Source organism: Zootoca vivipara, chromosome Z (genome assembly GCF_963506605.1).
Source record: "Zootoca vivipara chromosome Z, rZooViv1.1, whole genome shotgun sequence".
In the NCBI taxonomy this organism is placed as follows: domain Eukaryota; kingdom Metazoa; phylum Chordata; class Lepidosauria; order Squamata; family Lacertidae; genus Zootoca; species Zootoca vivipara.
In genome coordinates, this window is record NC_083294.1 from 30281413 (window position 1) to 30308850 (window position 27438).

Consider the following 27438-nt stretch of genomic DNA (forward strand, 5'->3'; position numbering starts at 1 on the left):
GTCTTAAATCTCAGCTCATCTGTAAGCCCCTTATGCAGACACACTGCTTTCTTTAGATACCTATCACTTTTCTTTCTTGTTGCAATTGTCTGCATTTGTACTTTCAATGGTTCACCTTTAAGAAACTCCCATCCACCTTGGACTCCTTTCTCTTTTGAGTACAGTGGTACCTCGGGTTGCGGGCCCAATCCATTCTGGGGTGCTGTTCGCACCCTGAAAAGTCCGCAACCCGAGTGGTGATAGAGCGCATGTGCAAAAGCGAGATAGAGCGCTTTTGTGCATGTGCAAAGCCTGCAGAACGTTTCTGCGCATGCGCGCGCAGCGAAACCAGGAAGTAAACACTTCCGGTTCCACTGTGTTTGCAACCCGGAAAAACGCAACCCGCAGTGGATGCAACATGAGGTATGAGTGTACTTCTGACCATGATGAAAGTCTCATGCATGCAAAGATCATGCATAATGATACTACAGGGCTGCAAAATCCTAGGCCTTCAGTCACACAAAGGTTCTTAAAATGCTGAAGGTGTCTCCAGGAACTTTTAAAAAAAATTATGCCGTCCTGTGGTGTCAAGAGATAGTCATAGCTGAGCCTTATGATGCAGACAAGAGGACAAGCTGGTGAAGGATAAGTGGAGCACTCCATTCTTCCTCTGCACATAAGAAATGTGGGAGAAATGCATTTAAAGGGGAATCTACTGAATTCGCACTACCTGAAGCAATTCAAGAACCAAAACGCAGCTATTCTTGGAATCTGCACTTATTGAAATAGATGCTTCTACCATTTTACAATATGCGAAGCTGTTAACCTAACCTGTTTATGTAACTGATTGGTTTTTTTAAAAAATGTTCGATTAAAACTAGTTTTATTTTTTGAAAACATTGTAAAATCAAAGTTCTTATAAAAACTGCAGTTGGGAAGCGTCCTCTTAAAAGAGAAATTATGACAGGAGGGAATGCATCTTATAAGGTGATGCCTATGGTACTACAATCAATGCACATGTCCATCACATTATATCCATATTTGAACATGCTGCCTTAACATGCAATAGTTAAAAGGTGGGGATAGGGGTAGGGGTGCACACACAAACATACCCCCACACCCCCAAAAAATCTCAGTGTATGTTGGTTCCTGTGCACAGCAGCCCTGATTATCACATGTAGAGCATGAAAGTTTGTGTGGGCCTTTTAGCTACATTCACTTGAATGCGCATAGAATTCTCCGCACTATGGCAGACTCAGGTGGATGCCACAGCAGACGCCACCAGGCAAGATGTCCCAGTGGTGTCACTTAATAAACAAGGCAGCTTCATATGTGCCAGGTTACACACATACCCAACCTGTTCAACCTATATACTTGGAAAGAGTCTTCAGAAATAACTATGCAATCCTGGGGGAGGGGGCACCCTTTTTAGCTTGAGGGTTGCATTGCTTCATGAGGGCATATGGTCATTTGCGAGCAGCGGACAGAGCCAGAGGCAAAGTAGATATAACAATGATGATGACTATTACCTTTGTTTAGTAGGGTACATTGCAGCAACACAAGAAGTCAGAGGTTTCTAAACCCTCCCCGCCCCAATACCTCTCCATCCTCCATCCAGACAAGCCAGAGGCATTAGTTCAAGGCAGGTTAGGCAAAAGCACTTAAAAGAAGCCTGAAGCATGTGCTGGGGAGAATCCTGAGGGCAGGGCAGAAAGAGGTATGGGGGGCACCATTTTGCCCCTGAGCCTGAGGTTCCCTACCCTGTTGAAAAAAAGTTTCTACTGACCGGGAAAGCATGGAAACCCACCTCTCCATTCTGAAATCCCCTTCAGCACTGATTAGCCTTGCAAACCCATAATTTCACCTTTCAAACAGCCTATCTTACTCTGTCCTCTTGCAGAAAAAGAGCAGAGATGTTGTCAGGGATTCAAGCCTATCAAACGGCTCCCACCCACCGTTCCTGTCCCTGCCCAATACATGATAGATAACACAACAACTTAATTTTTAGTTTTGGTTTTTTAAAGAAAAACAAAGGCAGCTTCGTCGATCTCATTTTGCTGTTGCATGAGAAAAGATACAAAGCAGACAAGCTTGTGAATTTGTGTCACACTGTTGATGTACGAGTACCAGATATGCAGGCAAAAAGGTGTGTGCCTGGAGAAGACACAAATCTCTTGCCCCCCCCCCACCAAATAAGAGACTTATACTGATAACATCCCATTAGTTTTCTCTCTCTACAGTATTAGCATGCCATGTGTCTTATTTGCAGAGGACAGTCCTCTATTTGAAGGGCTATCCAGTCGAAGCTCAGTCTAAAAATAATGAGCCATAATAAGGAAGAGCGGTGACCTTGCACTTGGATTACAGACTGAGCAAGAACATGGGTCAATTGGTTACCCACTCACGGAAAATGTATTATATTTCTAGTTCAATTACAGTAATTTTTTCCTAAATTTGCACCTGCACCCATAAATTAGCATGTGTGCTTAATAAAAGAGAAGTACTATAGCTCAAATGTTAAAGCACCTGTTTCACATGAAGGAAGTCTAAGGTCCAATTCCTGCCATCTCAAAGCAGGGCTGGGAAAAACCCTTGTCTGAAACTCCAGAGAGCTGCTGCCAGTCAGTGTAGACATTATTGAGCTAGATAGACCAATGGCCTGATGGGGTAGAAGGCAGCTTCCTTTGTACCTAATACACTGCTGTGTGTTGCAGTTGTGTCCAAAACAAAGCCTTGGAAAATTGCTGTGTATCTTGCCATTTTACCCAGCCCCTCTCGCCCAACACACATCTGTGACCTAGTCCGGGAGCAGGGTCTAGTTGTCATCTGGGCAGCCCAGGACCTCCAGACACACTGCCCAGGATTGTGCCCCGGAGAAGTCACTTCGATACTGCTCTCGCAGTGGTTTGACTCCATTGGCACACCCCATTGTCTCTCAAGACAGAAGGATGCCAACAATAAAGGGGTTCCTATAGCTCCCCACTGGGTGCATATTCAAAACAACTGCAGCGCAAAGCTAGCAACACCCTCGGCAGCAGGTGCTGTCATCCTTGCATTCAGTGAGGTAACAAGACTCAACACCTTGCTCCATGCACATCAAAGCTCCTTTCCGTTGACACCCCCTTCCACCCACCGGCGTGCCTTACCTGCTCTGTGCAAGGACATAAGCAAGGATCCTGCCCTCTCCATGAGCGCTGGGGTCACACACACAGCACCAGCGGTGTCAAAGCACCCACAGGGGCACCCACACCACACGCGGATGCCTTCACAGCACCCTGGTCTGTGCAACAGACAGACACCCACCCACTCCTGCTGTCTTTCAGCTTAGTCCAGTTCTGAAATCGGCAGCAAGGTGAAATCTGCAAGGCGGCTGCTCCTTCAGGCAGATTGTCCTGCCAGTGCTGGAAATAGTTTAGGAAGTTGCCCCTTTTGTTCCTAGCGATCCTCCTGCCTCGAGTCCTCCTCGGCTGAACTTCCTTTTCCCACTTTCTCCAGCCCCCTCGGCAGGGAGAGGAAATCACCAGGAATTGGCTGTTTGAGTCAACTCCCGCTGGCCCATTGTCACAGGCCTGTCCCTCCTTCCTTCCTATCGACAAGGCCCTGGGAAAAGAGAGAATGAGCCTGTGTTTGCACACAGACTTGTAGGCCAAGTGAGACCTTGTTTTCGAAATGCTTCCTTTACTCGACTTTACACACCTTTAGGAAAATGGCTCTAAGATCAGAAGGAAAGTCTCTTTAGGGCTTCTCCCTCCCCCTGGTGGTGGGCCTGGCTCCCCTTTCCTCTTGCAAAGGAGGCTGCACTGTCAAGTCCCCTTTCCACAGCTGCTACTCCTTCCAAACACGCCTCAGGGCTGGAGGCTGATGAACCAGGAGAATCTCTTTAGAAGGCAGATTTGGCTTGAGGGCTGCTGGTTGCAGATTATAAAGCAGGGGCCTAGAGGGCCACATCAGGCCTCTTTATCTGGCCCTAGGCCGCACCCATCTCTGATACTGTTCTGCCTCCTCCTTGAGCAATTTTACCTGAAAGGTTTCCTTGAATTCTGATCATGCCTATTCCTTGCCTGGATGAAGGATAGAGAGGAGAGTGTGTAGAAATTGGCCAACTAGGTAAAGTAAAAAAACAATCGTGTTCATTGCTGCACCCACTTTAGCTACCATCATCAACAGCATCACAGGGAGAAACAGAGATGCACTGTAACATATGGTTCCTTTCTGACAGTTCTGAAGGATATTCTGAGCTCTTCAGCACTGAAGGAAGACGTAGTTCATGCTATATTTTAAATCATCTTGTTAGATCTTTGGGCTCATCCTGCAAGTCTACAACTGAAAAGTGGCCAGCCAAGGAGCATTGACAAGTGCAGCTACAATCAATAAAGCCGTCTCCTGTTGCTTCTTGCAAGCATCAGTTTTATAGGGTTCCCAAATGTGGATTCTCCAGTTGTTTTTGGACTACAGTCCCCATCATCCCTGACCACCGGTCCTGCTGGCTAGGCATGATGGGAGTCGTAGTCCAAAAAAAAAAGAGACATAGACTGTTATAGACTGGCTGACATGTCAAGCCATCATCTCACTATAGAACAATGAGATGAGAAGGGCCAAAGGCATGGCCACTCCTCCAGCACCTTCTCTGTATTTCACACAGAGTCCAGAGAGAAAAGAAACTGATAATACTGGATAACCTGAACAAGAACAGTGCATAACTTCAGTTTTTGTCTGTTTTAAGTCAGGCTAGATATACAATTACAACACATAGAAGAAAACTATGTCAATATGCAAATGACATTCAGCTCTGTTTCTCCTTGCCACCTGGTGAAGTTTGTGTTTGGAGGCAATAATGAGATGGAGGAAGGCCAAAACACTGAAGCTACATAAATCCTAGATAAGTTAGCGATACTGCAGATTGGTAGTTCCTGGGTTGATGAAACAGAGAGAGAGAGCTTGTTCTAGAGAGGGTTGCATGCCCCCTGAAGGATCAGGTACATAGCCTGAGGGGTTCTCCTGGATTTTCCTCTACCAGGTGGCTTTAATGGTACAAAGTGCCTTTAGTGGCCTTTTCACCAGCTACAGCCACTCCTGGGAAGAGAATGCCTGGCCATAAAGATTGGTGCACAAATTACCTATCGGTTGGATTACGGCAATTCATTCCATGTGGGGTGGCCCTTGAGGACTGCTCATGGACATTGCAAAATGCAGAGGCCAAAGTATTAATGGGCATGTCTGCAGGAAAGCATATAACAACAGTTCTCATCAGGCCCAGTTCAGAGTCTCAGTTCCAAGTTTAAAACACTAAATGGCTACGGATCTGGATATCTGAAGGAATGCATCTCTCCAAATGGTACTGCCTGGGCCTTGAGGCTGCTGGTTCAGCACCAGCTGAAGACTTCGTTCTTCACTCCGGCCTTCTGAATTGGCTGTGTATGTGCATGCTGTATAAGGAGCGACATAGCCAAGATTCTTAATTGTACTTCACTTATATTGCAGTGCATTTTAAACTGCTGATACCTTTGCTGAGATCACTAGTGCTGAGGGGTGGGACATACAGTGGTACCTCGCAAGACGAATGCCCTGCAAGACGAATTTTTCGCAAGACTAATGCGTCTTGCGATCTGATGGTGACTCGCAAGACAAATTCATTTTGCGAAAAATTTGTCTTGTGAATCACGGTTTCCCATAGGAATGCATTGTAATTTAATTAATGCGTTCCTATGGGCAAAAAAAGAAATTTCAATGCATTCCTATGGGAAACCGCGATTTGCAAGACGAATTTTTCGCAAAACGAATTGACTCGCAGAACGAATTAAATTCATCTTGCAAGGTACCACTGTACATGCTTTAAAATGAAAGAAAATAAGCATTGCTTCTGAAATGTTGCGGTTCCATTTTTACTATAATTTCATGCTCAAGGGCATCAGTTGCTGTGGAGTAGAAAGTGTGAATCCAGAAAGTCCCATGTTCAAGCCCTGGCATCTCCAGGTAAGGTCACATCCACACCATCCATTTCAAGTACTCTTACACCACTACGACACCCATGGCTCCCTCCAAAAGAATTCTGGGAACTGTTGTTTGTTAAGACCTCGCTGAGCTACAGTGCCCAGCACCCAAATGGATGCTCCATGATGGTAAGGGGTGCTTTAAATTTATGGCGTGGATCTGACCTAAGGGGATCTGGTAGTGGGAAACAGGAAATACCTTCCTTTGTCCAAGACCCCGGAGATCTGCTAACTTAGGCAGCTTTCAGATATGTGGGTTACTGTGCTACGTTTGCTAGTTACAATGCTAGCTCTTCTGTCCCAGTTTTTTAACATTCCTTTTATACTGCTGTACTTCGTTGCATTATGGTACTCTGGCTTTTTGATCAATATACCACGTCACACTAAATTCTGAACAGCAGGAAAGAACTGTATCCTGGGATACTGCTCTAAATTCTGTCACATGGAACTACAATGAAAAACTCCTGGGATTTGCCAAGTTAACAGGGTTGCAAATGGATTCCACTTGTCCCCCTTGAAAAAAATTAACGTGGGAACAAGCACTAAACTTCCACATAAATTCTTCTAGATTTCCAGAAGTGGCTTTTCTGTAGCGTGAAAGTTAACAACAACAACGACAAAAACAACCACCACAACCCAGGTCCAACACTAACACTGAAGAAAAAGCAAGCAGGAAGGGACTAAAGCCTGAGAGAACTACAGCAAGGGAAGAATAGATTACCTTTTTGTCTACTGTCTCCCAACGGGTTCCGTTAGCTTACTGAAAACAGTGTTGCTTTACTCCCAATAATGGAAGATGGGGTTTGTAGTCCAATTGCACCTGGAGGGTCACAGGGTTTCCCCAGCCAAGGAGTAAACCATACCTGGACCAGGTGGACAACGGTCTATCTTGGAATAAGGCAGCTTCCATCTTTCCTAACTCAAAACAACTTACAAGCTAACTGCAGCAAGACCCTACTGCTTTTGCAAGAACCAGAGCCAGGATGTTTACAGCCAGTGTGGTGTAGTGGTTTTAGAGTGGCGGACTAGGAGTTGAGAGACCAGGCTTCAAATCCCCACTTGGCCATGTGGCTCCCTGTCTCTCAGCCTAACCAATCCCTAAGGGGTGTTGTGAGGATACAAACGGGGAGGGGAAGAACCTATGTGTGCCAGTCTTGGACAAAAGCTGAGCTATAAATGCAATAATTAGCACAATCTGGATTTTCCTTGCTAGATTCTGGCTGTGGGACTCTTAACACTCAGCTGAATGGATCTGCCTGAGCTGGGCTACATTCTCCATTCTCCATGGCTCTACTCAACTGCTCAGATTCCTTTCTTGCAATAAAATTTAACTATTCCTGCAAGAGCCTGGCTGGAGAATCATCATAGCTGCATAGATAACCATGCATGGCCCCCAGGGCTCTTTATCTGAGTTCCCACCACCACCACTACCAACCTTCCACTGCAGAGATGAGTTTTGATATAACAAGATGTATGTGCTCTAGGCTACAGATGCACAGTGAAGGACAACAATCTCTAGCGTTGAACATACACACAGCCGTGGCTGTCTCTATTCTCCCATTCATCCCCCCACCCCACCCATCAACTTCTCTCCCCCACCCCTCACCCCATTTCCCTTTCCTGTGAAAGCCCTATCTCCCGACCACTGGAAATCCTGCTTGCTGCTATTCCCACCCTCGACTCTCAAGATTTCAACAGGAATCGCTTGCACGCTTGCAAGCCCATGTCTATAGCCATGAGGGCAAGAAACATGTTTATTTGTTTGTTTTAAATTGAGTAAAAGATTAGATGTTTTAGGTGCTGAAAGGTGCACCCAGTAGCAAAAGGTGAACTTAACTATTGCAGAATATGCCCAGCACTGCTAACCAGGGCTGAACTGGACAGTTTTCAGATGAGAAATTGAAACTGGGTGAGGAGCAGCAACAGGGGTTAGTTTCTGGGAAATTTAATCACACCCTTATAAATAAACCCATGACAGTTAGTTGCCTGTCAAAAAACAAAACAAAAGGAGACTGAAGTCATATTCATGCCATAAATTTAAAACACATGACTCCCCTCCTCTGGAGAAATCCTGGGAATTGTAGTTTTTTAAGGGTTATAGTGGTGGTTCACAATTTTTCCCCTCTGGGCCACACTTCCAGAATAAAAATTTGCTCACGCCACACCGAATTTTTTGTGGATAAGAAATACATTGGAAAGCAACTCCTAGCAGTGCCTGATTTATAACATAGAAAAAAACTACTTTCTAATATGATCATGGGAGGTCCAGAAAGTATAAAACAATGCAGCTACATAAGAACATGAACCATTCCCAAAATATAACACTGATTGTCCTTGAATCTTCCTGCCACGTTTGCCATCCTCTCCTGCCACACCAGCGTGTGAGACTAGGACTAGGACTTGGGAGACCAGAGTTTAAATCTCCACTCAGCCATGAAACTCAGCAAGTGACCTTGGGCAAGCCACAATCTCTCAGCCTAACCTACCTGACAGGGTTCTTGTTGGGTTAAAATGGGTTGGGGGGGGGAGCAGAAGAACCACATGTACCAACCTGAATGACTAAATGGTGGCCATTATCACTTTCTCTCCTTCCCTAACCCCCAATGCTTCTGGAATGACACTACAGAATTGTTCACACGTTACACTGAACACAGGTATAAGCTGCCATTACAAAGGCACAGGTGTTTGTGTGAGACAGTGTACACGTGTTGCTCAGCTATTGCGTATGCGGACTGTGCACACATTGAGGGTAACAAGTGAATAACTATACGAGTGTATTTATGTACATGGGTTTGGATGTTGAACCCTCGCTAAATGTAACATGCAAACACCCCAACGTTACAACATCGCATCGTTCCAAGGGCTTGCAGGGTGCTGGCAAACCCAACTTTACTAAAGAAAAGGCTCACTGAACTCTTCCCCTCGAACCATGCAAATAATCCTTCTCTCCAAATCATCTGAAATGCTCTCCCCTATTTGCCAGGATTGGAGGAAGAGGCATTTTTGCTTGGCCTTGAGGTGGAGGGGTGAGGAATGAAAAGGCCTTGGCTGGCACCAGAGCCCAGCTTCCAGGAGCCAGTGTCAAAAAATAATAATAATGTTAGGCTCTTGCCCAGAGCACACATAGAGATATTATCAAAATTCTTAGGCATCAGCACCAAACATTTGAAAGTCTCCTGGTATTTTTCCAGCTTGAGTTGCCGAAGAGAATCATTCCATGCCAAGAAAAGTACCTTGGAAGACTTGTGACTAACATGGGCTTCAAAGCTCTCTCTCATCCCAACCATCCCTATCACCTTCACTGCAACCTCCCTCCCTCCTGCAGCCAAGCAGCTTGGGCCTTTCTGTCCATCAGCCTGCCTCTTTCACTTTGCAGTTGCTGCCTCTGCCCCCTGAACAGTGAGTTGAAAGCAATCACTTGGGCCCCATGGCAACCACAGGCCATTATTTTCAGTGCACGGAATAGTTTTCAAGAGAGCTTTAAAAAAAAACTGCACCACCTGTCAGCTTCTCTTGAATAAACTGGGAAGAGGAAGGCAGGTAGGTACAGGAACATAGCAAGCTGCCTTGTACTTAGACGACCAGTCCTTTTTGCTTAGTATTGGCAGCAGCTCTCTAGGGTGTCAGGCAGGAGTCTCCCCCAGCGGTACCTGGAGATGCCAGGATGCTGTGGGACGATGGGAGTTGGAGTCCAACAGCACTTAGAGCACAGACAACTCCCACCCCCTTTTTCAGTGCTATTCTGTTTGTGTTATCATCAACACTGCTTCATGAATAACCAGTAAAGCAGGCAGGTGGGGAGGAGTAGAGCTCCGAGACATTTTTCAGAGGCATGATATAATAATCACAGATGGACCACATGCACACACGTTGAACTTGTTTAAAAATAAATAATAGTAATTAAAGGTTTTTGTAGAACTAATTATAAAATAAACTGAAATCACTAAAAGACTATAGCACACACTAAACTTGCCCAGTGGCACTGTGGGCTAAACCACTGAGCCTAGGGCTTGCTGATCAGAAGGTCAGCGGTTCGAATCTCTGTGACGGGGTGAGCTCCCGTTGCTCGGTCCCATCTCCTGCCAACCTAGCAGTTCGAAAGCACATCAAAATGCAAGTAGATAAATAGGAACCACTATAGCGGGAAGGTAAACGGTGTTTCCATGTGCTGCTCTGGTTTGCCAGAAGCGGCTTTGTCATGCTGGCTACATGACCTGGAAGCTATACGCCGGCTCCCTCGGCCAATAATGCGAGATGAGCGCGCAACCCCAGAGTCGGTCACGACTGGACCTAATGGTCAGGGGTCCCTTTACCTTTACCTTAAACTTAGAGCAAACTCTAAGGGAGAAGGAGATACACTGACCTGCCTAGTAATAAGAAACGATCAGTAACACTTAACACACAACCCATTCTGCACAGTACATTTAATGCAGTATCATTCCTCTTAAAATGATCATAGCTTCCCCCCAAATAATTCTGGAAGCTAGTTTGTTAGGGGTCCTGAGAATCATTCCTCTCACACAAGTGACAATTCCCAGTGATTTAGCAGCCAATCACTGTTCCCAGGGAACTCTGGGAAACGTAGTTCCCAGGTGGTGGTGGTGGGGTGTCTCCTAACAACTACAAACTAACAAACTACAATCCCCAGGATTCTCTGTGGCAGTTTAAATGTACAGCACAGGTAAGGCTCAAACTCAGGCAAACACCACAACAGCAAGAAGAATGTGAAAAAGGAGGACTCTAATGGGTGTGGGGAGGAATTGGAATGATCCTACTCAGGAAAAAAGGCACAACAGATTCAAAAGGAGCAAAAGAACAGGGAGGATTTGGAAGCAGAGAATTGGAAGCTGGTAAGCAAAGGAAATTAATTAAGAAAAGCCTATGCTCTAGCAGAACTCTGCTAACGTTCTTCCTACTCCTAAGAGACAAACTCTGCAAAAGAGCAAAGAAAACCACGTGAATCAAGGCTATATTTACTTCCATCCATTTCCCTCCCTCAGAGCACAGGGATTGGAGAGTCCTGGCAAAATCATTCCCTGTGATTGCAAACGAGACCTGTCAGTCACACAAGAGCTCCCCCGCCCCTTCCCCACACATTAGTTTCGCTTTTTAACAAATACAGGGCAGTATTTTTTTAAATATCTGAGTCCACCAAACATGGGCGTAGGCAGGGGGGGCAGGAGGGGGCAGCTGCCCCCCCAGAAGCAAAAAAATTAATGTATTTTACAGAACATAACCAGCACTTTTCCCCTCCAAAAACTGAAGTGGAAAGGGCTTTGCTTTAGCAAGAGCAGCTAAGTCTCCGCTTGCTGGGGGGGGGGGGACACAGCAGTAACAAAAACACATCAAATAAATAAAGGAAAGTGGCTACCAGTAGTTAAGCAGTTAAGACAATGGAGCATATATCCCCAGGCAAGATTCGATAGCTGACCATTTCACCCTATTGTTCTTAAGTGGCAGTTGTTAATGAGCATTCAGGAGCATTAAGAGTTCTATTGGCGATTTAATGAGGGTGCAGACTCAGAGGATTCAATTTGAATAAGGTGGCTCTGCAAGGCTAAAAAGAAGTGAATAAGAAAGGGGGGGGGCTGTAGCTTTGACAGACACAGTGATGTTTATAAAAAGCATTGGTGTTCCAGTCTGCCCCTCCTCCTGCATCTGTATATTGTAAATCAGGGGTGGCCACCTCCCAAGAGACTCTGATCTACTCAGAGTTTAAAACTGGGGGTGATCTACCCCCTTTTGGGGGGTTCAGGTCAAAGCTGTTGAGTTTTTTTTAAAAGGAAGGGAAGCCCTGTTTTTTGGGGGTTTAGGTCAAACTTGTTGAGCTTCTTTTAGGAGGGAGGCCCATTTTTGTTTAGGGCTTCAGGTCATAGTTCAACTTTTTTGAGGGAGGAGGAAAATTTTGGGTGAGCTTTTTTTAGGGGTGCCAGTGACCTACCAGTGATCTACCACAGACATCCAGTGATCTACTGGTAGATCACAATCTACCTGTTGGACGTGCCTGCTGTAAATCAAGCAGAGAGAAAGCTGCTTACAAGGCTCATGTACATGCAGAGTTCCAGCATCACAGCGTCACCCAGAGGCACCCACAAATATGAGTTATCCCTCTCTCTATTTCTTCCTTCCTTCCCTCCCTCTTCCATCCTTAATAAAATACGGGGGGGCAGATAAGCCCCACATAGAAAGCCCATCAACATGGGGGGGTGACTCTTTCAAATACGGTATTTACCAGTAATTGGGGGGGGGGGGAGGCACCTAGGCCTCTAGGAGTTGGCTGCTATGCCTAGGAGTAGGACAATTCAAGAAAGCAGAACGATGCATATGGTATGGTAATATATCAATAGAATCGTAGAATTGTAGTCGGAAGGGACCACAAGGGTCATCTAGTCCAACCCCCTGCAATGCAGGATTTTTTTTCCTAAGGTGGGGCTTGAACCATGGTTGAAATATTATGCTGATATGCAGCAACGCCTCGGAGCCGTCGTGGCTGCGGCCATGCCTTGCCCCGCCCTCGCCCGCCCTTCCACCCCCTCTCGCCTGCCCGACCCTCCTGTCCTCTTGCTGCAGAGTTCCAGCATCACACCGTCATCCAGAGACACCCACAAATATGAGTTATCTCTCTCTCTATTTCTTCCTTCCTTCCCTCCATCTTCCATCCTTAATAAAATATGGGGGGGGGGGCAGATAAGCCCCACATAGAAAGCCCACCAACATGGGGGGATGACTCTTTCAAATACGGTATTTACCAGTAATTGGGGGGGGCACCTAGGCCTCTAGGAGTTAGATGCTATGCCTAGGAGTAGGACAATTCAAGAAAGCAGAATGATGCATATGCTATGGTAATATATCAATAGAATCATAGAATTGTAGTCGGAAGGGACCACAAGGGTCATCTAGTCCAACCCCCTGCAATGCGGGATTTTTTCCCTAAGGTGGGGCTTGAACCATGGTTGAAATATTATGCTGATATGCAGCAACGCCTCGGAGCCGTCGTGGCTGCGGCCATGTCTTGCCTTGCCCTCGCCCGCCCTGCCACCCCCTCTCGCCTGCCCGACCCTCCCGTCCTCTCCAGCCAAGCAGGGTAGCCACCAACGCTACCAGCCCCAGAAGCACAAGGTGGCCGCTGCTGCCACCGCCACGATGTCATCAGGCCTGTTGGCCCTTTAGCCCCGCCCACTTTGTGGCCCCTCCCCTTCTGTGCCTTGGCCCCGCCCCTGAATGGCCATGGCTTGCCCCCCCCTAGTTTTGATCCTGGCTACGCCCCTGCCACCAAACATGGGGGCGGGCGAGGGGGTGCTTTCTGCTTCAACTTGGGATGCTTTGTACAAATCCCTCTTAACCTTGGAGAACCCCACAATCCTTTTAAGGCACCCTCCCCTTTCAGAATTCAATATTTGTCCAAACCTAGGGCACAACCCTAGACTTCTCTGCAAGGTTGTTTGCTTTTCTGATTGAAAGCTGAAGTTTGCTTTTCAGTTGGCTGAAGATCTTGCGTTAAGGTTCACAGGCACTTGCAGAGCATCCTGACACGATAAGATAAGCAGGCATTACTGAAATTCCCTCCTCCTCCGTACAACCGTTAAATAGATATTGTACTGCTGTCCTTTATTGCATCTAATCTGGAGGTATCCCTTTCATCCCACTACACATTTAAACACATTTAATACATTGCTTTCCCTCGCCCCCCAAGGAAACCTGGGAACAGTAGTTACCTCACAGAGCAACAGCTCCTAGCACCCTGGGCAAATGGCAATTCCTAGAATTCTTTGAGCTGCAAAATGTAGTTTGTGCCACAAAGATCAGAGTCTTGTGGCACCTTAAAGACTAGCCAATTTATTCTGGCATAAGCTTCATGAACTACACTCAACTTCATTTGGCCTAATAAATTGGCAAGTTTACACACATACATAACTCCCATTGGTAATTCCAAAACATTTAAGGGTATCAGAATGGGGAAGGCTCAGGAGGAGATGTAAGGATGTGAGCAATGAAATGCCAAAGCCAAAGCCAACAACAACACCAGAATGCATTAATTTCAATGAGTCTACTCAAAGGAGAGCTAGCATTAGATGCAGCACAACCCCCACCAACCTCCCCCATGGATAATAGCGTAACGCCCAGTTTATTAGGTTCAGCTGACAGTCCCAGAATACTGTACTGAGCTAGTAAAGAGAGATGGAACAGTTAGCATGTTCACAGCTGGTTGGGAAGATCCACAATCAGCCATGCAATCAATGACTGCAATGCTCTGCATAGCTTTCTGGGAGTAAGTCACGGTGAACTCAAATGGTGCTTGCTTCTGATTTCATAGGATGGACAATTGATTTACTCTGACACAAGGCAAAGTCTCCAGAATGAGCAACAGCAGCACCTCCCCCAAATATAGCAGCAGCAGCAGCAGCAGCAAGAAATATAAATATAATGTATGGGTGAAACAGCACAGATGTGCCCAGTATGTGCATTGCTAATACAGGATAAGAAAGGAAGTGGTGCTCTCTTGCTTCATTCACATAGACCAGGAGTGAGGAACCTCAAGCTCTCCAGAAGTTGCTGAAGTAAAACTCCCATCTGCCCCAGCAAGCACGGCCAATGGCCAGGAATTACGCAAGTTGTTGTTCAGTAACTTCTGGATGGCCAAAGGTTCCCCGCACGTGACACAGACTGCTGCCATAGTTCAGCCTTCCTTAACCAAATCTGCCAAACTGTTTTTTCCATTTCAGTGACCTACAGCTTGATCCCGTGCAGCTTGCTTCTAAGCACAGGGTAGTCCAACTTTTCATACCAAGTGGGCTGCAAGAATGTTTCAACACAGAACCTGCGGGCTGCACATTGCCTTGTTGCGTTGTGGGGAGTGAGGCCAAAATTTGCTCTCGCCCCCCTCCCCTCCTGCTGCCTTCCCAAAGCCAGGTAAGCTGGGAAAGTGTTAACTAGATTTTGGGAGGGAGCCTGTCAGGGCCCTCATGTCTCCTTCCCAAAGCGCTTACCCAGCTTTGGAAAGGCTGTGTGTGTGTGTGTGTGTGTGTGTGTGTGTGTGTGTGTGTGAAATGTTGCTGAGGGCAGCCAAAAAATGCCTCGAGGGCTGCATGCATTGAGGGCCGCATGCATCAGACCACCCAGTTCTAAGGAATATATGAAAAAGATGGCAGCCTTACAGAACAATCTTGTGCATATTTGTTTCCCAGAAGTGAGCCCCACAGCCTGCAATAGGTCATACTCCCTTGCGCTGAGGTAGCGATTGTGGCAAACTTGGCAATGCTCGAAGAGGCTGAGGGAGGAGTTGGAATCTAACAACATCTGGCAGAATGTAAGGACAATGCTTTTTGGATCACTTTGGTGGGGAGAAGTAATCTATACCTGCAAATAAAATAAATATGCGAACGTTATAAAGAACCCTGTGGGATCAGACCAAAGGTCCATCTCACCCAGAAACCTGTTTTCACAGGTACCAACCAGATGCCTATGGGAAGCCTTCAAAGCAAGACATGAGAGAAACAGCACAATCCCCCACTTCTGCTTCCCAGCTGCTGGTATTCAGAGGTATACTGCCTCTGATACTGGGGGAACTGCACAGATATCATAAGTAACAGCCATGGGCAGCCTTACCCTTTACAAATCAGCCCATCTCCCTTAAAAAATTCTCCAAGCTAATGACCATCACGACACATAACGGTAGGAAAATCCCACCTGTCCATTCCATACCTTCTTTTCCAAACAAAAAAGCCCCAAATGTTGAAACCTTTTCTCCATGCCTTTGTTTATGTTGGTTGCCCTTTTCTGAACCTTTGCCAGCTCTACAATATCCTTTTTGAGGATACAATACAATTGAACGCAATATTCCATGGGCAATTACACCATAGATTCTCATAGCAGAATTCCATTATTGGCAGGTGTGTTTCCCCCCCCCTCCAAACGTCTCTCCTACTTACCCCTAACAGAGAATTCATCTCTCTTTTTTTGCAGCTGCCACATACTGGGTTGACATCATCCTCAAAGCTATCCATTACCATTCCAATATCTCTTTCCTGGTCAATCGCTACCAGTTCAGACCCCCTTCTGATGTTTTGGACTACTTATGAGAGCTATAGTCCAAAACATCTGGAAGATACCTGTTTACCTGTTACAGGTAGGTAGCCATGTTGATCTGCCTTCAAACCAAAATAAAAACAAAATAGAAAAAATCCTTACAGTAGTACCTTAGAGACCAACTAAGTTTGTCATTGGTATGAGCAAGAAACGGGACATGGGTGGCGTTGTGGGTTAAACCACAGAGCCTAGGCCTTGCCGATCAGAAGGTCGGCGGTTTGAATCCCTGCGACGGGGTGAGCTCCTGTTGCTCGGTACCAGCTCCTGCCAACCTAGCAGTTCGAAAGCACGTCAAAGTGCAAGTAGATAAATAGGCGGGAAGGTAAACAGCGTTTTCATGTGCTGCTCTGGTTCACCAGAAGCGGCTTTGTCATGCTGGCCACATGACCTGGAAGCTGTATGCCGGCTCCCTCAACCAATAACGCGAGATGAGCGCTGCAACCCCAGAGTCGGTCACGACTGGACCGAATGGTCACGGGTCCCTTTACCTTTAAGGTGCTACTGGAATGTATTTTTCTATTTTATTTTTATTTGGAAGATACCTGGTTGGGTAAGGTTGTGGTATGTATGTGTAAACCTGCCAATTTAGGGTGTCCTTCATGCATCTAATGCATCAAAATAAGCAGCTAGTTCATGCCATAGATGCTGTCACCTGCTACCTCCTCTGGAGAGACAAATACCAGTACTTTGGGGCTATATTGATTAAGGATAAGGGGACAGTTTGGTGTGGCCAACTGGCGGTCCACCCAGAGAAGACAGGGCAAAGGGGGCAGTGAATGCAGGAAGGAAACAAAAGTGGAGGACAAGAAAACTAACATGGTTTGTTTATTTATTGCATTTATGTTGTACCTTTTCCTCCAAGGAGCTCAAGGTGGCATGCATAGTTCTCTACCTCCTCATTTAATCCCTACAACAACCCTGTGAGATAAGGTTAGGCTACTAGCCATATTGGCTATGTTCTACCCGCTGCTAATTCTGGTTGGCCGCTATGAGAACAGGATGCTGGACTAGCTGAACGGTTGGCCTGATACAGCAGACTCTTATGTACATAGGAGAAAAGAAGGGGGAAGAAGGGCATTTGTGCCACATGCACTTTCTCAGAAGTAAATCCTACTATGTCCAATGCAGCTTGCTCCCAGGGAAGCTCACAAGGGGTTTTTGCTACCCCTACAGCACAACCCTATGCATGTCTACTCAGAAGTCCAAATGAGTTCAATTACGACTTACCCTCCAGTATGTTTGTATGTACTGTATAGGATCACAGCCCTGGGATGCTCTCTTCATTAGTTGTGCCCCTTCAGCTGGATTCTACAGACGTTTTACTCTGAATCGAATAGGATCTAAATTCTATACCAGGTTGCAGGATGGCAACCATCAGGGAGGCATTTGTACATGCACATTGAAAGATGGCATGCGTGTGTGTGAGTGAAAGTGATTGGTCAGCACAGGCAAAGAATCAGTAAACATAAGAACATCAATCAATCACACACACACACACACACACACACACACACACACACACCCTCCTCAATGCAGCCAGTTCACATGTTCAACTATAGGTCATGAAGCAGGGAGCACCTGTGTAAACTTGCCCTTAAATATGTGAGGAAGAAAAGGGAAATAGGGGTGGGGGGTGGAGAAAGGACCTGACACATCTTTCCAACTCCTGAAGAACCTATGCCAGTCCAAACACAAACACAACATGGTGCAAATAGAAAAGATAGAGATCTTCTGAACACACCTTTTCTGACCTGCATGGACACAGACCCTTTGGATGTTTTCTCTGCTAGCCTTTTAAGATACAATAAAGGCACTCTGCAACACTGCTTCCATATAGAATCACAGAACTATGAAACTGGAAGGGACACCAATGGTCATCTAGTCCAACCCCCTTCAATGCAGGAATATTTTGCCCAACGATGCTCTACCAATTGAGCTATCCAAGGAGCTTCCTAGTATGCAAGCCTAGAATTGCAGCCTGGAGCATCTCACCTGCCACCTGAGATTCAGACAGCTGTTTGGGTGAGAAAGGAGATCAGAGAGTCGGAAGGGTCTTTAAAGGTCATAAAGCCCAACCCTCCCTGCCAGTGCAAGAAATGTTGCAACCCTGACAGGTAGCCTTCTTGGGGAAAATCTCCTGCAAGGGGAGGATGGTGGTTTTTTTCTTTAGCAACTTGCCACTTCATATTTCCCTCTTTCACAAGCACGCACAGGTGCAAATATCTAATTTTAGGCTCTTGGCTTTATTTCCTTAAAAAAAATAATCAGTCCTTTTTAGAGAGAGGAAGAGAGTAATGCACATTATTACTTCACTTACTTCAGTGGCTAAACCAGCTTTTCTACATTTGGGAGCCCTCCTGGCTCATTCAGCTGAGTGGAGCCCTGACCCTTCCTCCCCAAAAGTCTGCCTGCCCCATCCTTGATGGCACCGCACGTGCACAAGCTCAACGTGTTTCGAAAACCGAGCCCGTGCTGCCCAAGTGCAAGTGTGAACCCCCTCCCGCTTCCCAGGAGCTCCTTATCCTGTGAAGGGCTGTAGCTTTGGCCTCAAAACGCTATTTGCGGTGCTGAGCTGTGACGGGGAGAGCAAGTTACTGGAGGTGGCGGGGGTGATGGGGGGGGGGCTCTGAAGCCATCCATCCATCTGCAAAGGTTCCAGGAAGAAGCAAAAACCTGATAGGCTCAAATCATCCGTAATCTCTGTCTCAACCCTACCTGTTGCCGGTTGCGCGACGGCGGTGGGGGCAGAGGATGAGGACGGGGAGACGGCAGCGGTGCGCGGGGGTCGCTTGCTGCGGGGCGCTTTGCCGAGCATCACCGGCGGGGAGTTGCCCATCTCGGTGCGCTGTTGTTGCTGCTGCTGCAGGATTCTCCGGGGCGCAGGAGAGCATCGCTCAGGCTCCGGAGCTCGGCGGGAGGGAGGCTCGAGCACAGCCAGCCGCCGCCGCCGCTCCTGCGCGCCGATTCTGCCCGGGACTGGCGGCGGCTGTTCAGCTCATGCCCTTCTCTGGGTGCTTCGAATCTCCGCCGCCGCCTTTGCATCAGCTGCAGGCGCCGCAGCAACAGCGCCGCCGCCACCTGCCCCCGCCCGCGGGCGGGCTGTGAAAGAAAGGAGGGGAGGGGGAAGAACCACAAAAAAGGAAAAGGGGGGGGGGAAAATAAAATATTCTCCCAAGCCTCCTCCCTCCGGATCTTTTCGCAAGCCTGACAGTCTGACAGGAGACTAGGCACCCGCACACCCACGCGTGTGCAAAAAGCCACGCGCACCCTCAATGGGAGAGGGGACCACCCGGTGGCCTTCGGAAACTGTTCTCTGCAGCAGGCACACAAGGGCCTTGGAAAGTCATCATCATTGAGAGGAGGGCTCCCCAGAGCATGTGCAGAGAGTCCCTAGACATCTCTCCCATGGGGACTCCATTCGGACCCGGGAAACACTTCTGTGAGCAAAGGCGGGTGGCGGGGATGGGGGTGGAGAAGAGAAGCTCAACTTGCATGTAGCTGGTGATAAATAGCACACTTCTCTAATGTGTCAGCTTGTGTTAGCTGGAGGCAAGGGTGCCCTGCAAAATGTACACTTGGCAGGTCAGTGAACACAATACACAGGGTGTCAGATTGTGTTGGATTGGGAAGCAGTGAGGCAGGGGAGGGGGGGAGAGAGGGTACAGTCTCTCCCCCCCCCCAGCAAATGTCCACAGAAAGAGATTAATAGCCATATGCACTTGTGTGCCTCTAAATTGCCACAGATGCACACAAGCAATATGTGCCGCTAGAAACCTGCAGGCAGAAACCTTGTACACAAATGCAACCCCTCACCCCACAAGAACAAACCTGAGCATGCACATGAACTGCCTTGGACTACAGCCATGGAGAAACCGCTGCTAAGACTTTGAACCTATTTCTATCACCCTCCTCTTACCAGACCTGCCCTTTTATCTGACATGTAAAGCTGTTGCCTGATCAAAGAGATCTCAGCCAATTAAACTGTATGAGTTTTAGCTGGTCAGCTGATCATCAACAGAGGCTGCAATCCTAAATAGGACTGGCAATCATTTCTGAATAAGTATGTTCTAAATAAGTATAGGATGACACAGTGAACCTAAATGAGTTTGTATATGAGTGGGGGGGGGGAAGCAATAGTTCTAAAGCACATAACATATTTTGGGTTGTTTTTCAGATCAGAGGTGGGGAACCTGCAGCCCTCCAGATGTTGCTGGACTCCATTTGCAGCCAAACAACATCTGGAGGGCTACTGTTTTCATTATGGTTCTGCTTGTTTTCAATGTATGGGGATTGTCATCTGCAAGCATCTTCTTTGCAGAGGCATTTTGCCACCATCACCTTCTCTCTCACACACACAGGATGGAACACTGCTTCTACAACAGTACTTGCCATCTGCAGTTTATGTAAGTACTTCTATTAATAATAAGGATAATGTTTTGAAATTAAAAGTGCCAGTTACTTAAGGTAGCTTTTTAGTCGATCAAAATGCTGCAGCCCAGCTCACATGTCTCAGTCTAGAGCAGCTAAGAAGGGCCAGCTGGATCCATAGCTGCCAAGTCTCCCGCTGAAAAATGCGGGCTCAGCAGCGGAGCGGCACCGGAAGTCGCTTCAACACATGTCTGGACATGCATAGAAGCAGCTTCCAGTGCCGCTCTGCCCGATTTCCGGTGCACAAACATGGGCAGAGCGGCACCCGAAATGGAGCCTCCCTGGCAGGTAGGAAATCCGGGGGATTTCCAGGATTTTTTTCTATTCGGGATAACAGCGGGAAATGGATTAAAATCCGGGGGTTTTCCGCGAAAAACAGGAGACTTGGCAGCTATGGCTGGATAAGATCAGTGGCCCTTCTAGTCCAGCATCCGGTTCTCACAGTTGTCAACCAGATGAGGGTAATTAGCTATGAAACCCCAACATTTTGAGTCCCCTCCAAACCTGAGCCAAACGTTTGCAGCCGTTTTGCAGAATTTTGCAGCGAAAACCCCACATTTTGCAGCCCCCCATAAACTGAGCAATTGATATATCAAACAGGTCCAGCCAGATGCCTGTAGGAAGCCTAAAAGCAGTACTCAAGTGCAGTAGCATTCTACCCATTAGTGATTCCCAGCAACTGGCTTTCAGAAGCATTCTGCCTCTGACTGTGGAAGAAGAATATATCCATCAGGATTAGTAGCCACTGATAGCCTTATCCTACACAAATTTGTCTAATCCTTTCTTAAAGCCATCCTTGCTGGTGGCCAGCAGCTGCCTCTTGTAGGAGCAAATTCCAGTGTTTAGTAATGTGCCGTGCTAATAACTGTTATCAACCTGGGGGGGGGGGAATCAGAAATAAGACTACAAAGGTTTATTTTTCTAAATAAAAATAAAAGACTCTGCTGGCTCAGCCAAAGCTTGGAACAAATGTCCAGAATCCTTTTTGGATTCTGTGCTTAGTCCCTAAAAGACAAGGCAACATGGGCAGGTTGGGAAGGGAGGAATGGCTGCGAGCTGTGGGGCATATCCTGCTTGCTCCGAAGCCTTCTCTAAATCCGTGCCACTGATGCAACTCAGGGATGATGCTGATGGTACTCTGCTCAGCGAGGCTGCAAGTGCCCAAAAGCTTCTGGTCCAAGGTCACACATCTCCTAGTTTCTCCACAAACTCCATCAATTAGCAACTAACAGTACAATCCCACACATGACAAGTCTAATCAGAAGTGTCACTGAGTTCGGAGGGGGGGGGGAGCTCAGTTCCTAGGTAAGTAACCATAAAAACTGTAGCCTGGATGTGCTTCACAGGCCCAGTGAGAAGATGAAGTGGTGCCACTCCACCTACACTGAGAAAAAGAACATTAAAAAACAAGAAGCTACCACTATATTACACCAGAGTGGGGAACCGATTTCTGACCGGAGGCCATAGATAGAGCTCCTCTCACTCCTTCCCAAGATAGCTGCACTACTGGTTCTCAAATGAGCAGAGATTTAAGGCTGAATCTCTGCCAGCTCCTGGGGGACCCAGGTGGCACTGTGGACTAAACCACTGAGCCTAGAGCTTGCTGATCAGGTCGGCGGTTCGAATCCCTGCGATGGGGTGAGCTCCCGTTGCTCGGTCCCAGCTCCTGCTAACCTAGCAGTTCGAAAGCACATCAAAATGCAAGTAGATAAATAGGAACCGCTATAGCGGGAAGGTAAACGGCGTTTCCATGTGCTGCTCTGGTTTGCCAGAAGCGGCTTTGTCATGCTGGCCACATGACCTGGAAGCTATACGCCGGCTCCCTCGGCCAATAATGCAAGATGAGCGCGCAACCCCAGAGCCAATAATGCAAGATGAGTGCGCAACCCCAGAGTCGGTCACGACTGGACCTAATGGTCAGGGGTCCCTTTACCTTTACCTCTGCCATCTCCCTCTTTGCCTGTAGGAACCCATTTATAGTAGGCATGAACTAGGGCTGCCTCCCACCTTTGTTCTGGGCAGGGCAGTTGGGGGGCGATTTCTTTTCTATCCGGCGCTGAAGTGACTTCAAAGCAATCCATTACAATTTATTGCAGCCTAACAGGATGGCCCCTCTGGAATTTATCACACAGGCACGTGCAAATGCACACATACACACACGAATTTGTAAATCTGTCTGTGCTTCGCTACTCAGAGTTTAAATACATGACCTTTCACACACCCTTTCAAACACATGCATCTGGAGAGGATCCCTAACTTGGCACACAGAGAAGAGAGAGAGAGAGAAGACCTGAAATACAGGACAAAACACTATCAATACAGGACTTTGCATTTTACATTGAAACACAGGCCAATCCTATATTACACAGCACCCCTAGCGTGAACATATAAAACCATGCTATTGGTCCATCTAGGATCAGGTTGAAGCTTCTATAGGGAATGAGGTGTCTTCCAGCCCTATTAGATCCTTTTATCTAGAGATAAGGACTGGCAAGGCCAGCACTGGAGGCAGGCCCACATACCAGAAACACACACACACACACCCCAAAAAAACCCCACCCTGTTTCTGTTTCACCTTCTCCTCCCTCGTGGTTATTGCCTGTCCACCTGTTGTTTATAAAAAGACACAGTGACATGAATGAGGAGATGGAACCATGGTGACCCTATTTGCCTTTTCCTCAGGTCATAACTATGGGCCAGTGAGAAGGCAACAGAGACAGCAGCAAGGAGATCGGCGCATTTGGGGACCTGCAAAGGGCATCTTGCCCAGCCCCTCCCTCAAAAACACCACTGGGGCTGAACCATGGAAACCAGGCTATAGGCCATTTCAGATTATGCTTGCATCCAACCTTCCTATGTTCATAAGCAGCTGCCTTATACTGAGTCCATCCAGCTCAATAACATCTACATACAGTACTCTGTTTGGCAGCAACATTACAGGATCCTGAGCAGGTGTTTTGTTCTACAGTACTGACATCCTTTAAACTGGGGAAGCCAGGGACTGAAACCGGAACCTTTTGCAGGTGAAGCAGTTGCTCCAGCCACAGAACAAGGGGTGGGAACAGAAGGGACTTCTGCAAGAGAACTGGGGGCAACTATTTATGGTAGGTTTCCTGTTCAGAGTGGTTTATCCATCAATTCCTCTTCCAAGGGAACTCTTGGAATGCTTGCTGTGTGAGGGGAACACGGGTCTCTGAACAACTCTCAGCACCCTTAGCAAGCTATGTTTCCCAGGATTCTTCGGGGGAAGCCATGACTGTTTAAAATGGTACGATGCTGCTTAAAATGTGTAGCAGTGCTGCAGGATGCTATATCAGTGACTGCTGGACATTCCCTCTGGGCCAGAAGCGGATTATTTACTTATAAATAATTTCTGGAACACTCTTCATTTAAAAATTGAAACACCCCGAGGCATTTTACAAGAGAAGACAGCAATGAGCTGAATCAAAATGTCAGTCCTGCACACAGTGTGTATGTAACAGACCATTGCTTGGTGGCAAGAGTGCATGGTTTTGCATGTAGAAGGTGCTAGCCTCAAACCTCAGTATCTCCTGTTGAAAGGATCAGATGAAGACCTATGCTCGAGACCCCTGAGAACCGCTGCAAGTCAACCAATGATACTGGGCTGGACAGACAAATAATCTTGACCTCCTATAAAGCAACTTATTCTGTTCCTAAGTAAGGTTTTCGCATCAAGGGTGGGAGGGTGCTTTCAGGACCCCGAGACTCGAACTGCAGGGAGGAGTTTACAGAATGAGAAGGAAACAAAGAGTCCTAGAAAACCCACCTGCATTCATTTAGCCTTGCTTTATAAACCACTGTTAGTTCCCCATTTTGCCATTCACTAAAACCCATCAAATTCTCTCTTGGATTTATGAAATTGGGATGTGGAGGGTGGAGAGAGAGGCTGCCTGTATGTGGGAGGCAGAGAGTAGACTCCAGCACATACCGGCTGTTAAAGAACAGAAAGATAAGGACAGAAAAGGGTCCTTTGACAGGAAGGCTCGGAGGTGCCTAACCTGAAATTTTGATGCCAGTCATTTCTGAAAAGCCGAAGTCTATATGGGGGGGGGAACACCCCAAAGCTATTTTGTGCCTCACTTACAGAAGCCAATTCCTCACTATCATCTGTGCTAAGAAGACAGAGTACCATAAAGCACTGGAAAGTTGCTATGGAAACAGAGACAAATTGGATCAGTACTCAGCATCCCTTGGCAGAGAAGCTCCTTCATTGACTGCTGAGGGAGCCCATTTCCATGGGCATGTGTATGGAAACCCAACCACCTGCCCAGGCTGCAGTGCCATGCCAGCAGCACAAGCCCTCAAGGTGACACTCACCACCCCAATGACAACAGCAGCCAAGAATCTGCAAGCCAAGCCCACCAAGTAAAGTGGCACACAACTGCTACAGAACCTGGCTGCCTTCGAGCCCCCATAATGCCCATGCAACTGAGATGTGTGAAAGTCAAGTAGCATCCACAAAGTGCAAAAGGTAACACCCTAGTCCTGTGTTTGGAAGAAGAAAAAATCTTCTGCACGTCCAGCCTCAAGTCCTTGGAGGCAGAATTCTGTTGGGTTCTCGTGACCTCAAAGACAAGGCTTAAAGTTGCCATGTTTGCTCTTGTGCTTCTGCTCTGGCTGTGTGCATACTGGCACATGGCTGACAGAAATTAAGCCAGTGCTGCTTGATGAGGAAGACGTCTCCTGTTGAATTTCTGCCTGTCTGGCAACTGATAATGGGGAAAGGCTATAAGCTTTATGGGCATAAGCTTTGCCTGCCAAACATGCCAGTTTAGTCCTTGGTCATCTCCGGGTCAGGCTAGGAAAGGCCCCCCACCCCAATCTTAAATTCTGGAGAGCCACTTGTAGAATGCTCTGCTCAGGGAGGTTAACCTGGCACCTTCCTTACATACCTTTAGACACCAGGCAAAAATGTTCCTCTTCAACCGGGCCTTTGGCTGATTAATATTCCACGGCCTTTGAAATGTGCAGGGCCTTTTCAAAGCTGACCCCATATATATTTATGGAACCTGCCCACCCAATGGAGGTATATCTAGGCCTGGCTCCTTCCTTGATTTCTTAAAAACTTTTTTGATTTCAGTCTACCTCTGGTTGAAATGAAGGGCTAATTTTGCAAACTATTGTTGCTCCCTGTTTTTAAATCTACAATTCTGCTACTGGTATGGGTTAAGAATTTTTAAAATGGCTTTTCTTTCGGTTTTAAACTTTTTAGATAGTCGTACCTTGGTTGGTCGAACGTCCTGGAACTCGGGTGTTTTGGCTCCCAAACGCTGCAAACCCGGAAGTGAATGTTCCGGTTTGCGAGCATTCTTTTGGAACCTAAACAACCGATGGGGCTTCCGTGGCTTCTGAAGCATTTGACTTTTGAACGTTTTGGAAGTCGAACGAACTTCTGGAACAGATTCCGTTCGACTTCCAAGGTACAACTGTATTGACTTTTCAATATTTTTATGATACTGCCTTAGGGGAGGGGACCCTTTCGAAAGGCAGCATATACAGTGGTACCTCTACTTACGAATTTAATGTGTTCCGAACACACATTTGTAAGTCGAAAAAAATTGTAAGTCGAATCCCATAGGAATGCATTGGGGAAAAAAATTCGTAAGTAGAAAAAATCCTATCTAAACCGCATCCAAGATGGCGGACGGAGCTCCATTTGTAAGTAGAAAAATTTGTAAGTAGAGTTATTTGTAAGTAGAGGTACCACTCTAAATCTTTAACACACACACACATGCCCCCCCTTCCTCCCCAATCCCATCATCCTATATCCTCCACTCAACATTTCCTTAGGACAGCACTTGGGGACATGTTTACCATTAGTTCAAATAGGGGTTTATTTGTTGAAGCAGAGGAGTCAAAGAGAAGAAAGGAGAAGGACTGGAAACAGATGGCTTTGGAGACATAGAAGAGGGGGGAAATGGGAAGGGGGCAGAGAGAGAGAGAGAACCACATATTTTACAACTTGAACTTATTAACACGTTCCTTGCCTGTTTAATGTACACTTTAGCATGCACAGGATAGGTCTGATTAGTTCAAATGTCGAAATGTGCTTTCCACAAACCAATGTTTTCATAAAAGGGCAAAGGGTTGTCCTCACCCACCCGCCAATAATATGGGCGGGGAATCACACTCTTCCATGCACATTCAGATTTCCCCATTACCTTTTTTTTTTTAACCAGGATGTTTTGCTAATTTGAAATATAAGACGTAGATCTTTAGATGGGAACATAGGAAGTTGGCTTATACTGCGTCAGACCCTTGGTCCATCTAGCTCAGTACTGTATACACTGACTGGCAGCAGCTCTCCAGGGTTTCAGGCAGAGTTCATTCCCAGCCCTATCTGGAGGTGCTGCACAGTGAACACAGCGCCCTTCTGCATGCATACTACTAAAACATGGCCTTTTATTCTCAGCTCTCACAGCATGCAAACCTTGCTTAGAAGGCAGGCAGGCCACACGCCACAGCACAGATGATTGCCAACAGCATCTTCACTGCTGGGACCCATCTCATCCACAGCTAAAATTTAGCTAAGTGTTATATCACCAGCTGGTAAGAGCTCTTTCACTATATTTCACCAAAAGTAGCGCCTTCGCAGGCATTACTGCCTGCAAAGATTGCTCACTCCCTTTTTGGGGGGAGAGGAAAGGTCAGCTTCCTGTGCCTTAAAGAACCAAGCAGATGTTCTAACAGGCACAGTTTTCCACTTTATTGCATCACGAAAGCAGGAAATGCTGCTCCCATTGGATATTTGTATGGCATGCAAAGGAACCTATCAAGAAAAATAAAAAGTTAGCTGCACCCATTTTTCTTCTTGAGGAAATAATCCAGCAAGAGTGCCACCCTTCACTCAGCCCACATTTGCATTAGAATCCCCCACTCAATGCATTTTCAAGATCGCTTGAAAACCAGATGAGCTAATCTGCTTTAAACACCC

At 46.9% G+C, this 27438-nt stretch overlaps 1 protein-coding gene across 3 annotated transcripts in view; it reads right to left on the bottom strand.

Moving 5' to 3' along the window:
* NHSL2 (NHS like 2) overlaps positions 1–27438 on the bottom strand; it is a 124263-nt gene that overhangs the window by 51143 nt on the left and 45682 nt on the right. Inside the window, exon 1 of one of the 3 annotated variants that reach the window (XM_060270378.1) lies at positions 18771–26216. The exons of 1 other annotated variant lie outside the window; for it this stretch is intronic. In XM_060270378.1, coding sequence (XP_060126361.1) covers positions 18771–18891 — 121 coding nt within the window. In that variant the 5' untranslated portion in view covers positions 18892–26216. Of the gene's footprint in view, positions 1–3125; positions 7568–18770; positions 26217–27438 lie in introns of those variants that run through there. One more of the 3 variants, XM_035113297.2, reaches the window with a different exon arrangement.